We start from the raw sequence: 14878 nt of genomic DNA on the forward strand, positions 1-14878 counted from the left end.
TTTGTTTTTTAATATCAGCCTCGTTTTTATCCAGCAAGGGGTTCGAGCAATAAATTCCTATTTTCACACATTTGTAAGCCCTGCTTGAATCACTGATATCTATAGATGAAAAGTCTTGCGACCCTGCGGTTCTTTTATTCCCACAGATATGTAGATACGCAAACGTCGCGAAAGCACGCAACGACGGTTTGTTCTCAATTTTTTTATCATTTTTCCTCTTCTTTTTACATCGTACCTTTTTTTTTCATTTTTATCACACACGTATCATTCCCCTCTCCTCTTCCGGCCAGTTTTCTCTTATTTCACTGCTCGGATCTCGTGTTATATACACTGTATGTAGTATTATGTATTTACGTATGTATATGCATAGTAATATATATATACGAGGTGTGTTCAAAAAGTAGGGTGACTTTTCTAATTTCGCGGGCTATGTCCGTTCGATCTTCGATTTTTTTTTATGTTATGTTGGTACACTTGTCCCGAACATCTGTACACAGTTTCAAGTGTATAGCATGTTTAGTTTGTTTTTGACAGATACAAAGGTGAGACGTATTTTGGTGTGCTCGGCGATTTTTTGCTATCAAGAAAAATGGATCAAAGAATTTGCATCAAATTTTGTGTAAAAAATGGAATTAAGTGCTCCAAAACACTTGAAATGTTGACAGTGGCATACGGTGAGTCTACTCTTAGTAAAAAAAACGTTTATAAGTGGTACAAGCTCTTCCAAGATGGCCGAGAAGATGCCAATGACGAACCTCGCTCTGGACGCCCCAGCACGTCAACAACAGATGAAAACGTTGAAGCAGTGAAGAAAATTGTTTTGGAAAATCGTCGAATCACTATCAGAGAAGTTGCTGAGGATGTTGGCATATCGGTTGGCTCGTGCCATGAAATTTTTTCGGATGTTTTGGGTATGAGACGTGTGTCAGCGAAGTTTGTTCCGAAACTGCTTAATTTTCACCAGAAGAATCGTCGCATGAGCATCGCTCAGGAGCTGTTGAATGACGTCAATGATGATCCTGATTTACTTAAAAGGGTCATAACTGGTGACGAATCATACCAGCACTTAATTCCATTTTTTACACAAAATTTGATGCAAATTCTTTGATCCATTTTTCTTGATAGCAAAAAATCGCCGAGCACACCAAAATACGTCTCACCTTTGTATCTGTCAAAAACAAACTAAACATGCTATACACTTGAAACTGTGTACAGATGTTCGGGACAAGTGTACCAACATAACATAAAAAAAAATCGAAGATCGAACGGACATAGCCCGCGAAATTAGAAAAGTCACCTTACTTTTTGAACACACCTCGTATATGCGTATATATATAGATGCGTAGCTGACACGACCTTGAATCGCGAAAGTCGTCTTGACTCCGATCTAGCTTCATACACCGCGAGTTAGAAATTAAACCTGTTTCGCGCAGACGATCGCGTGAAAGATATATTTCGGTATATCGCCAGATCTGTAATAAAAAGTACAGAACGACAGCCAAGAAAATCGAACGGTAAAAGTTAAAACTCGGTGAAAATAATATTTTCTACTCTGTAGAGTCGTTCAAGGCAACATTGCCAAAAATTGACATTGAACACGACGGAAGAAATTAACGATCAAGAAGAAATGCAAAAAAATTAATAAAATAACAATCGACTCCAGTTTTGAAGATTGATTGCGTGCAGAAATAACGACAATTAATCTGTGGCACAAAAATCTATACGAATAATCTGAATTCTCTAACTTTATTTCACGATGAAAAAAGTCCGAGGAATAAGAAAAAAAAAAAAATTTGAATCTTTTTTTTTTCCTTTTTTTTTCTCTTTTATCTCTCGTCGCGTGGGAAAAAATTGACGACAGATTATTTGCGATTTGAAAATTTTCGATCAAACACTCGGCGATCTATGCATGAAATATCATCGTTCAACGACGATGAAAATCGTCGTGTTCTTCGCACAATTTTCCGCAACACGCACCAACCTCAGGAGTCTGGTTATTACTCGCAATTTTCGGGAGATGCAAATCGTGTGTCTTGGCGGGAGATTAGCTTTACATTAGCAAACAGGGGGGTTGTTGTTCCAGATATTCGCGAGTGTGTCTATCCTTACGGCGGCGGCGACCTCGGAGGTTTGCCTTCTTCGTCCGTCGTGGTCTAGGGGCGCAGGGCAGCCGGGATTTACCATCCCTAAGGACGAGGTTGAGAGTGGAAACGCGGGGCGGATGGTTCAGGTGCCTACAGTTTCTCGGCTGCTCGTCGACCCTCGTCATGGAGAGAGAGAGAGAGAGAGAGGAAGAGGGAGATAGAGAGAGAGAAAAGGTCTGACGCTCGTGGTTTCCGCCGCGCCTTACGGATTCCCATATTAATTAATCCATCCATCTACCGCGACCTCCAGGCTACTTATCTCCTCGACTGTACACCGCGGTTATATTGTATAATATAAATACGACCGTAAATCGGGAGTTTTCGGTGAAACTGGCCACCTAACGCCGGCGGATAGGCAACCGGTGCTGCATTCCGAATATGGGGGAATACGAGTTGTAGCTGCGGTTGCCTATACGACGGCGTTTAGTGGCTAGTTTCACAGAAAACTCAACGGTCTGACACGAGCGAGGATTAGAATAAACGACATACCGGGACAATCTCTTGATACTTGAAAATGTACCGCGCATGCTCACAAATGATTAAATCTGATTGGTCGGCGAAATCTCCACGCAGCGATATTCTTGTCCGCGACGCAGGCGGGCCAACCTGCGCAAAATGTGTACGTTTGAATTTTCAAAGAGCACAAGCGTTGAATTTTGACCGTTCTTTGAAGAATCAAATTTCCGACCCGGCAACAAACGCTTCCCAAACCTTTCCCAGTCACTGACTCAATTATTTGATATTCTAACCTCGAAAATTCGTGTCAACCACATCGCCGCCAGAAACAGTTTTACGGCTGAAAACTCGGGTTGGCCAGCCTGCGCGAACAGCCGATGAAACTCGCGCATGCGCGGTTAATTTTCAAGTTTCAAGAGATTTTTCCGGTATACAACAACGATAAGGAAGAAAGGATATCGCCTTTGGCGCCTGTGGGATATCCTTAGAGCGAATCGAGTTACCGGATGAGAGAGAGAGAGAGAGAGAGAGACTATAGATAGAAAAGAGGGAGGGGCGGCAAGGCTTTGTGGTTGCTGCCCAAAGGGATCCACGTCGTGTGTATTGTTTTCCGTTATACCGGAAGCTAATTTCATTCATAAAACGAATCGATACGATGCCCTGTGGGATGGAAATTATACATTATCTTTCACATCTTATAACCTCTTTCTTTCTAATTATAACAGCTTATAGTACGGAAAAATACACCTTCGTCTCACGGCTTTGTTCTAAAGCGATTATAAAATGAAACGATGTTGAAAAAAAAAAAAATTGAGTCATAAAGTTAAGAATTTTTTTTATTCGTTTAAACCGCAGTTTTGTACTTAATTTTTTGATTGAATGTACAAAATCTATAGTAATTGTATGTTGTACAGCTGTGAAGAAATGGAAAAATAACCGTTAAATTTCACAACTGTAAATTCTGCGTGGTGCTGAATTTACATTGCATTACGTATTCGTTTATTTTAGTATTTTTCTTTTTTCTACTATTGGAGACAAGGTCAAACCTCGTCGTTTCAATCTTATAACAGTGCAATACGTAATATCGTTCATCTTAGAAAAAATTGATAATACATTTGATTTCGTAAAACGATTTCCGTGAAGTAAATAATCTCGATACCGTAGAGAAAATTTTAACATGGTATAAGAAAGAAAGAAAGAAAGAAAGAAAGAAAGAAAGAAAGAAAGAAAGAAAATTGAAAATGTACTTTTACTTTATGTGTAACACCATAGAAATATGTAGGCGTATAATTGAAAGCGTTTTTAAATGAATAATTGAAAGGCGTCGACTTATACGAATCGACAGGTTGTACAAGTGTGTAGGTCGGCGGAAATTCCCACTCATAAAAAAAAAAAAAAAAAAAAAAAAAGAACCGCGCCTCTTACTTTTTTTTTCCGCCTACGGTTCCCGCATATACAACACTGCATATTTCTGAATTCGTCGCTTGGGATTTCCGGTAACCATAACGATCAGAGTGTACAAAGTTACTGTTAAACTGGGACAGAATGCACGCGCCAAGAATCAGACGTGTCAACGTGCAACTGGTGAAAGAAATAGGGAGAGAGAGAGAGAGAGAGAGAGTGAAAGAAAGAGACGGAGAAAAAAAGAGAGGATTGTAAGAGAAAAAGATACAACAGGGAAATCGAGAGTGGGTACCTAGGCACGACACGTTATAGGTACGGTACTTACATGATGTAGCCGACAAAGACTCGGTCTCTGTGCTACCGTACACGTGATAATTACAGTTACGCGTGTGTGAGAGGAGAAGTTGCGTTAAACCTTACGTGTAATGCTGCAGTCACGCAAAAGGTATGATATGTAATAGATGTTGCAAATACGAGCGTACGTTTGTTGTAAAGTTGCGAAATTTTCTCATAGTCGGTCTGTGTCCGTTGAGCTTTCTTACACTGTGAAAAATGTTATTCAAAATAGCTTTGTCGATGTAGATATTTTCGAATCTTATTTGGCAAGTCATCATTTTAAAGATGGACGAGTTATTGGTAGAAAGAAAAAAAAAAAAAATTCATTCACCGAAAATATCATCAACCGTAAGGATTCTCTAGATGAAACAAACGCAATTTATGGGCTCTAGAGGTATCACTGTTGTAATTCAACGAACTGTCGACAGATGTCGCTGCGTATCAACGGAACTTTCTCGCTGTAGAAAACTGAGTGCGGTAAACTTGTAGATCGTGTTTCATGTTTGGTTCAATTTTACGCCCAATACATACGTTGACTACTCCGTAACACAATCGAGACCTGGATATTAATTTGAACATATTTTGAACAACCGAGAGTCCCGCGTGTAGAGTAAAGCGTTGGATAATTGAATTCAATTTAATTGCGAACACAGCTATACATGCGTATAGGAACGAAAAAAAGAAAATAAAATGCACCGAGCAACGGAGGGGGGGGGGGGGGGGGAGGAGGGATGCAAAATGTCGTGGGGTAGAAAAATTTACAGGGTAGTGAGACCCGAGTCCGTTATACAGGGTGCAAAACGCACATTGTACCTTGTATAAAACTCTTGCGAAGGTTTAAAAATAGCAACACGTACCACGAAAAAAAAGAAAAAAAAGTTAAAAAAGAAGAACCTTCGGTCCGCTCCGGAGTTAATCAAAGTCTCTAAGAATTTATTACTCGGTATGGGGACGTCTGAGGGGCTCTAGGGGAGGGGGGTGGGTAGAAGGGTAAAAATGGTAGACGGGAATAAAACGGGCGTGACTCCAGCTCGTCCGGCGCGTTTCCAGTCGTATCAGTACAGATCCGGGTGTATGAAAGGTGGCGAAGACGCCTGGGTGAAACCCTGGACACATAATATCGGGCATTTCACCACCCGGACCTCCCATGGACGGGGGTTATTCGCAACCCTGTGCGGCACAGCTCGACTTGGACGAGGCGACGTGACTCTGGCGATCTACCCCCCCCCACCTTTCTCGTACCTTCTCCATCCTCCAACAGCATGTCGCGTCGCCCGAGGACGTAAATTAGAAGTTTATTTGTCTCGGGGGAGTCTCGCGACATAGATCCCCCTCCAACTAACACCCCCGGCACTTCCCCACGGGGTTTCCTCTTTCGGAGGTTTGGGGAAAATTTTTACCACTCTCTAACATATCTCACGAGACGCGCCGTCACCGATACGGCTTACGTATACGGATGGATTGGTGGTTTACACGGTGTATACGTATTTATTACGCAACGAAAAGCAGTCGCGCGGATTAAGTTTCGACACTTTGGCCGTAAATTGAGAAAGACCCTTTCTTTTTTCTTTCTTTGGTTTTATCATCACCGTTCGTCGTAGGCGTGGAAAATACCTTGGTGTGTAGTAATTTGATTTTATTTCAGGATTTATGACGGTTTCGATGCTCGAATTTACTTGTTGGAAACACGTGGTACAAACGGGGAAAAGTAGAGATGGATTGAAAATTTAACGGAGAACGATGGCGTTTTTTTTTTCGGTATTTATTAGTAGCGTTACAATTTGGTCGAATAAAAAATAAAGAAACGCGTCGTCTGTGTAAATGTTTCCGTTAATAATAAATTTGAATCGAGAAGTGATTGAAAAAAATGTCCATTGTAATGACTTGAAACCTCATCACGTTCTTTTTCTTTAGTGTCCCACTTTTTCCCAACCCACTCGTGTTGCGATTCTAAAATTAATTTTCGGTGCTGAATCGTCGATGTAAAAATTCAGTATCGAATTAAACACGGTAATTGAGTTTTTATCATTAACGATTGAACGCAACGGGGAGGGGGGGAAAAAAAATTACCACAAAATGAGGACCGGTTACGTTTCGGTATGGTTTGAATTTAGGGTGAAAATTGGTTAAAAAGTGGCTCACTTGTCGAGGGCGTGTAAACGGAGAGTGAGCGGTTGATCCTTCGCAGCATTAGATGTGTCGCGTCGTACGCGATCACGATGTTGTCGCAATGCTGCAGTGTCGTACCATGCGGCACCGTAATGTCGGATGTACGAGCCCCTCGATATTCCTGAAACACGAACAAAAATGAGGTTAGAAAAAAAAAAAAAAAACTATTCCGTTCGACAATTCATGGTCTTTTTTTACTTTTTTTCATATCTTTTCCAGTATTCCCCTTTTTCTAAACGATCGGTGTTGACTTGTAACTGTCGAATTTAACCACCCTTTCGAAGCTGTGTATCCACGGTAGGAAATTTAGCACTATCCGAATTTTAAACAGTGCTGCACCCTGTTTGATCCTACATTGAATTAGAAATATTTTTGAGCGTTGATTGACGTCGAGTGTTTAATTCAACGACATATATTGGCAACGATTTATTGAAAATAACGTGGACAAAATGTGCGCACATTCACTTGCACCGAAAACGATAAATTCAGGAGTAAACTAGGATAGGAATTAAACAGTTCACTGGAATGTCGAACGGTGTTAAATTCGCGCCTAAATTACACGTGTATAAAATTACAAGCACGCGGTGTGGACGAATTTGGCGGTTGCTCCTGGAATCCCGAGCATTGCAGCAATATGATGCACGTTTTGCTAATTACTATATTTTTTGCCCGTTTACCGGATCGCCAAACACGCATAAGCTACGCGGGGCGTATCAACCATGCTCCGCAAAATTACCCGGAGGCCCTGCGGTAGTATATACCTAAATGCATGTACGGTATAAAGTATATGATATATGGGACATTCCACGTCAAATTCGCAACCCACGTACCTCACCCTCTTCGATTTTTGATAATTTCTTAAAAAGACCTCGGAACTTGTTTCGGATTTTTTAAAAAAAAATTATGAAAAACCAACTCCAAAACGCCATTCATTTTCACACCGATTTCGTGATTTGAAATACGATTTAAACAAGCATGTCACGATAATGGGATCTCGATATGAACATTTTTTTTTTTTTTTTTTTTTTGCGTTTCTTTTCCCCGATCTGTACAGATTGCAGAATCGCGTGATTTTCACGATCCCGTGATCAATTTCGGTCGGGCGTTAGAAGGAAGAAAGAAAAAAAAAAAAAGAAAAAGAAAACTTCAATTCCGACACGAAAAAAAAACTGAAAGCTTGCAGAAAAAATATAAAATATTGAGACCCCTTTAATCTTGTCGTACTTGAAAATCACATTTTAAATCATATAGTCGGTACGAGTTTCTTCGGCTTTATAAAAACGACGCTTTCGGAATTGGATTTCAATTTTGTTTTTTTTTTTTGTTTTTGAAATTTTATTCACGGTTAAAACAATCCAAAAAAAAAACAATTCCCAGACCCCCGTGGGTCGGTTGCAAATTTGACGCGGAATGCCTCATACATATATACCTCATGCAGAGATGTGCAGTGCTGCATGCCTAGCCGGTGACGTATGCACTCTCGGTATATGTATACCTATGTATCGCAGTGCACATTCACACTGAGAACCGAACGCTTGATGCATGTCTGCATCGCGTATATATAATGTATACGTACGCATATATACGTATATATATGTGTGTACGTGTATGTATGTACTGGCTGCAGGACATTCCCTTTCCATTAGGAACGGGAGGCTGAATCCCATCGCCTCCGGGTACCTCCGGGTAATCCAAGCGTCAAACGCGTCCTCCCGATGCGCTCTATCTGGCTGACCGGAAGTGACGTGTTCATCTGCCGGATGATTCCCCAGGCCTTCTAGAATTCCCAAAACTTGCTCGTACGGCCCAATGAAATTACCGAAACTTGTCATTCGGCGATCCTTACGCGCGACGTAGTCGAGCGTTTTAATTCTGGCAAAATGGAATGAAAATTTTAACACCCTCGTCGCTCGTACCGACGTTTGACTCATTTTTAAAATTCAACTTTTGAAAAGATTCTTTTGAAGAACCTGGTTGTATTTAACACCGTAAAGTTGCCAACCTGTTATTATTAAATTTAAGATTGTTTATAGTCGTTGATTAGTTTGAGAACTGATTATTAACACTTGCGCAATTACCGGAATAAAAAAAAAAAATCTGGTTCCAATTAACGCTGAAAATCATGAACACTCCCACGACATAAAGTGTAAATTTAATTCAACCGGGTTCAAACGTGGTAGAATTCAAAGGATGGGCAAAAATTAACACCAAGTTTTTTTCTCTCCCTCGTTGTAGCGCGATTCAAGATTTTTTTTATCAACTCGAATTTGGTGGAAACGCGATGCAAAAAAAAAAAAAAAAACAGAAGAAAAATCAGAGAAAACACCAGTCCGTTCAAGCAGGGTTCAACGAAGGAAGTTTCGAGCGTTTTTCTTTTTTTTTCTTTTCTTTTTCTCTCCTTTATGCCCGATTCAATATTTAGATCAGCGGGACCGCCCGACACCCACAGGCATCTGGACCCATCCTAATTAGTCCGGTAGTTTCGCTCGGTTACTCTTTAATGTGGAATTTAAAGCCGAACTTTTCGTGTACATGAATCGAATATAGAAAGTTGGGTGCGGGCCGTGAATACATTCGTACATATATGTATATATATATATATATATATATATATATATATATATATATATATATATATATATATATATATATATATATATATATATATATATATATATATATATATATATATATATATATATATATATATATATATATATATATGTATATGTATATATATATATATATATATATATATATATATATATATATATATATATATATATATGTATGTATACACGTAGATACATATATTACACACATATGCATGTACATGGTACATTATACAGATATAGACATAAATCCGCAGCCGGGTGATTTGTTTCATTTTAGTAGACAGGTTTGGTAATTATCCAAAGCTTCGCGGCTTACGCGGACACGACGCTGTTTGATGCTCAATTTCGTACGGGTCTTGTACATGTACGCAATGTATGTTTTATGTATAATTTATAAACGCATGCATGTATAAATATATCAGGGTCGGTTCAGAAAAGGGCTTTTTTTTTCTTTTTTTTTTTTTTTTAATGTCGATCTTCTACGAGATTCTTGTACTTTTGGAATAAAAAATTTTCACTACTGGCTCAAACGACGTTGAAATTTCGAAGAAACGCTATCTTCGGTAATTTCAAAATTGCGATATCCGTAAATCCTTCGGTCGCTGTGTTTTGTACGACGAAAGAAAAGTTTTTTTTCGTTTTTGGTACCGAAAAATCTATGTTGCAATTTTTAATAATTGAAAGATGAAGAAATTTGTTTTCACAAGAAGAAAACAAAAAAAAAAAAAAAAACAGAAATTGCACGAGTCTCAGATTTTACAAAAAAAACTTTTCTCTTATCGTACAAAACGTAGGCGCGGATGGATTTAGGGATGTCTCAATTTTGATATTCTCGAAAATAGTTTCTTTTTCGAAATGTCAACGTCGTTGGGGCCGTGGTAAAAAATTTCTTTAGACTCAGTCCTTTGGCGTGTGCAATTTTTTTATTGAAAAAAAATGCGAGAATCTCGAAGAAGAGCGAAACCTCAAAAAAGGCATTTTATGATCCGCCCTAATGTGTATGTATATATATATATATACATGTAGAACGGACATGGTATCCGGGGTCAATAAGCTTACTCGCGGTTCCACCGAAACACGCGCCCACCGATATGATGAAATTTCATTATCCTTCGTACCGTTAGATTATTGGCAAATTTTGGAAATACTCAAAATTCCTTCTAAACCGAAAGTTGAATTTAACTGCGCCAGGCAGAGTGAACTGCCGTATAATTTCCGAACCATTCAATGCAACGATCGCATCTGACTAAAATCAATTAATACGCGTACAATTAACAATAATTAATTTTGATTAATATCCAAAATGTTTCAATGAATACGAAACAAATTACTGAACCACCGTAATGTAGCAGCGAAATTGCGTCAAATGCAAAGTTGTCCGAGCTCAAGATCACGGTTTTTTAATATTATTTTCAACTCGACTTATATACCTGGATGAAAATCAAATGCGTTGTTAAATTTAACACAACTTGCAACGCGACGCGGTCTAAGAGTCAGGCAATTTCGTATATTGGACTTGTATACAACAGCATATACTTGGTACAAGGGTTTCGTAGCCGTTACGGGAGAGTGGAAAAATTTGAGAAGAGTGGCAATTTTTTCCGTGTTAGAAAACGCTTTGCCGGATTAAAAATCATCCCCAAGTTCCGCCGTACTCGTAAACTGTGTGTAATATATTTCTACACACATTGTCGGCCGTAAGTTTGATTACACCGGTCGAAATTTCTTGCCGCACTAAAATTTAGATAGCGGGCTCAAAAATCAAGATAATCAAATATCCCAACTGTCGTCTCAAAGCGGACAAATTCACCTTCATTTTGCTTTTTTTTACAAAAATCTCTACGATTTTTCTAAAATCTGGGATACCGGGGCGAAAAAAACTTGTAAAAAATGATAATATAGGTTCTGATATCCTTTTTAAATTTCCCATAGGAAAAAAACCTTGGTAAAAAATTTTTCCCCGAGATGTGGAATTAATTTTCGGTGGCTAAGAAATAGCTGAAAAATTGCCATGCTGGAAAGCACGTACCGAGGGTGAGAAAAAATCGTAGAGAATTTCATAAAAAAAATAAAAAAAAAAAAAATTTCCCAGTTGGGAAATTTGATTATCTTTATTTACGAGTCCGCTGTCCAACCGTTAGTGCGACAAGAAATTTCGACAGGTGTACCCAAACTTCTAGCCGGCAGTGTGTGTATGTATTAGAGGAGGTATTTTTGAGTTTCCTCTAAAGTTGAATCCCTCGTTTGAATCCGCCTAGTTGACTGATGCGTCAACCACGCTGTTATACAGCGGTACGTGCGGATCAGGAACCCTGGGTTCCGTTCCCAACCCTTGGGATCTTCGCCGGGGCTTCTTCCGACGGTGAATTTCTGATGTGTACATATCCCACTACCCCTTTAGCTCTGTGTATTATGCTCAGCTTTACAGGGTGCACAACTTTTCCACTTAGAGTACGCCGTGCTTTTCATGAATAGATTATATTTTATTCCCATCCGTACATGTACACGTGTGTAATATCCCAGTATACGACGTCCGCGCACACGAATACGTAACACTTCTCTACCGCACACGTACGCTGGTATTCTCTACCAGCGTGCTGTTCCGTATTTGCATGCGTTATCGTGAATAAATTCAACTCGTCTCCGACCCTCCTCATTCCACCTCCCTCGTTCCTTAAATTTTCCTACTTTTACTTACCGGCTTTCCTCCCCGTGTGTGTGTGCGAATTTTGTTACTCTATTAAACGTACGTTTCGCTGAGCAACGTGTTTTTAACTAGATTCTAGAATTCTGGATATTTTTTTTTTCGTCTAGTGAGGTGTTACATTTAACACCTCGATTGATTTCCGTAACAGGCTGCCGTGATCTGAAATATAATATTACAGATAACCAGTTTTAGATGTGAAATTGAAAATAATTTGGTGTTAAATGGTGTTAACACCTTCAAAGATGTTCAAATATCGAATTCCATATCAAACTACCATAGCTGGTGTTGACATTCCAGATAACCAGTTTAATGTGTCAAGTTGAGAAAAAAAGTGTCAAATAGTGTTAAAATCTACAAAGGTGTTAAAATCTCGGATTGCGTATGAAACCACCCGTGGCCAGTGAAGACATTCCAGGGAACCAGTTTTACATGTGCAATCGAAAGGAAACGGGTGTTAAATGGTGTTAACACCTTGAAAGGTGTTCAAATCTCAAATTACATATCAAGTCAATATAGCTAGTGTTAACATTACAGATAACCAGTTTTACATGTAATATTACAAAAAAAAACTTTGTGTTAAATGATGTTAACACCTTGAAACGTGGTTAATTCAATCATATTCGGTGTCGACATCACCCCGCCGACTGTCAATCTCGAATCGTTAACGTCGATTTATTTTAAACTCGACCTCGAACGAGACGTTTAACACCATATTGACACCTGAAAATAACGATATTCTTGCATCGACTAATTGGTTCCGTGTTCCGAAACCGATGATGGAATATTCCCAAATGACGCGTCCGTGACACAGTCGATGCGGAGTGCCCACGTAAATTATAGTCGTCAAATACCAAAGACCCATATCATTCTGTAGACGATGAGACAAAACAGCCACGTAGATCAAGCATCGGTGGACTTTCACCGCACGGCTGGCAAGAGCTAAGCTACGACCACACCGAATTGTATTTCGCAATGGAATAGGCGGTATCAGCAATTCTGCTGAAGCCATAACCACCACTGCGGACGCAATTTTGCCTTCCCGTATCATAGCTGGTTGGATGTATATTTTACTCGAGAAAGTACAATTTTCAACGAGCTCACTACAATTCTTTTGCCCGTTTTCAACTTGCCTTTCGTTTATTTTGCCTTTTGAAACAAATTGTCGAATAATATTTTTTGCTGATTTACTTTACGCTAGGTTGAGAAGTTTTTTTCTTTTTTTTTTTTTTTTTTTTTTTTTTAACGAAAGTTGATTTTAAATTAAAAATGCCTCGCGAGAACACCGAAAAATTATCGATAAATTCCATCGAAGAATCTTGAATTTAACACAGAAAAAACATTAAACGGAACATTGCAGTATTGTGTGAAAATTTCAAACATTATTCATCGCGCCCCACGCAACATGGCAAAACAGTAATTCAATGCGGTGAAATGGCTGGCGAAAAGATAAAGAAAGAGAAGTATGATAGCGGCAAATAAGAGGAAAGGAAGAGCGAGAAGAGCCTAGAAAGCGACTGTCAAGAATCCCCTTGGAACCGGAACGATTGTTTTCGCAATCTCGCGGCCCTCGTCAAATTCCACGTTATCCGCGCTCCATCTGACGGAGCATTCTCACTCGACACTAGAAGAACTTCAACCAAGATGAGAGTCGAGTGCCCGTTTTCCGCTTGCTTCCGGGTGAACAGAGTAAAGGAAATGAGAATTTCACCCGAGATATTCATCCCGCTCGGCTCGATGCTTTGGCCCACTTTTTCTCCCTCCTTTTTTTTTTTCTTTCAACGGTGATTCTTGCGGGGTTTCTCTAAAAAAGACGATTAACTCGCAACAGTTGTTCTTTTCAGACGTTGAATACAGGCAAGTTTTCTTCTTCTTTTTTTTTTTTTTTTTTTTTTTCAACATGTTGAGTAAATATTCGTTCCGAACTTGGCGAGCTTCGAAACGTTGACAATTAACTCGCAACAGTTGTTCTTTCGACACGCTAAGAACAGACGAGCTTTCTTCGTTTTTTTTTTTTTTTTCTTTGTCAACATGTTGAATAAATTTATGTTTCGAAATGTTGATAATTACAGGCAGCTTTTATCGTCACGGTATAAGAACTTATTGTCCCGTAGTTTTGAACGATACGTTGATGTAAAACGTTGAGTTTTCAAATATGGGGAATTTGAATCGTTACAAAATTATTTGTTCTTCAATTTTTTCATATTACGGTGCTGCATTGGCTAGGTATGTTGAAAAATCTTTGTAACATAGAAGTGGTGAGAATCGACGACGTTTCTCAAGCATAAAAATATTCCGGACAGTGATTCTATTACGAATCCTTTTTGGCATGTTGAGAAAATATCGAATGTCGAAATGTTGGGTTCTTGAGGCTCCGTTAAATTCTTAATTCTCATGTTTTGACTCTGCTGAAATTTCTCAAGTATTGAAAATTTTTGCAGCCTGTTCGTCGGTGAAAAATTCCGAATATTTCCTACTTCATTATTGCGTTTTCCCCCTTCAACATGTTGTAAAAAAATTGTCAAGCAGTTGAAAAATGTTTGAGCCTGGTAATGTTGAAAAAATTTGTGGCGTTTGTCCGTCGGTGAAAAATTCCGAGTATTCCTATTTCATTGTTGAGTTTTCCCCTTCAACATATCGAAAAAATATCAAGTAACAAAATGTCCGGTACTAATTGAGCCTTTAATAAATTTCAAAATATTCTCAATTCCCGGCATTAATTTGACAATGTTGAATTTCTTGAACACATCTCGCCAAGCAACGGGTCAAGCTCCCGAAATGTTGAAACTATGCTGCGTCTGTCAGGCGATAAAAGAATTGTAAACATTTCTTTTTCACTTTTGCATTTCCCTCAACCATGATGTTGACGAATTATCAACACTGTGAATATTTAACGACTTATTCGATCCGCCTGACTAAACTTGAAAAACTTCTAAACTCTCCCAGATCATTGACAATACACAGGCTGACCAACTTGAACGCGTTAAAAACCATCAACGTCTTGGAATGTTGAGAGATTTCGAGGTGTTATAAAACGGCTGAGGCTAGAC

General features: G+C 39.0%; 2 protein-coding genes across 5 annotated transcripts in view; one reads left to right on the plus strand and one right to left on the minus strand.

Moving 5' to 3' along the window:
* LOC107225787 (disintegrin and metalloproteinase domain-containing protein 10) overlaps positions 1-14878 on the minus strand; it is a 91477-nt gene that overhangs the window by 65759 nt on the left and 10840 nt on the right. For all 3 annotated transcript variants that reach the window (XM_046734431.1, XM_046734430.1, XM_046734432.1), the window contains exon 2: positions 6483-6630. In XM_046734431.1, coding sequence (XP_046590387.1) covers positions 6483-6630 — 148 coding nt within the window. The remainder of the gene's footprint in view (positions 1-6482; positions 6631-14878) is intronic.
* LOC107218764 (protein TRC8 homolog) overlaps positions 1-14878 on the plus strand; it is an 82764-nt gene that overhangs the window by 45327 nt on the left and 22559 nt on the right. The window lies entirely within an intron of this gene.

The sequence above is a fragment of the Neodiprion lecontei genome, chromosome 3 (assembly GCF_021901455.1).
Source record: "Neodiprion lecontei isolate iyNeoLeco1 chromosome 3, iyNeoLeco1.1, whole genome shotgun sequence".
In the NCBI taxonomy this organism is placed as follows: domain Eukaryota; kingdom Metazoa; phylum Arthropoda; class Insecta; order Hymenoptera; family Diprionidae; genus Neodiprion; species Neodiprion lecontei.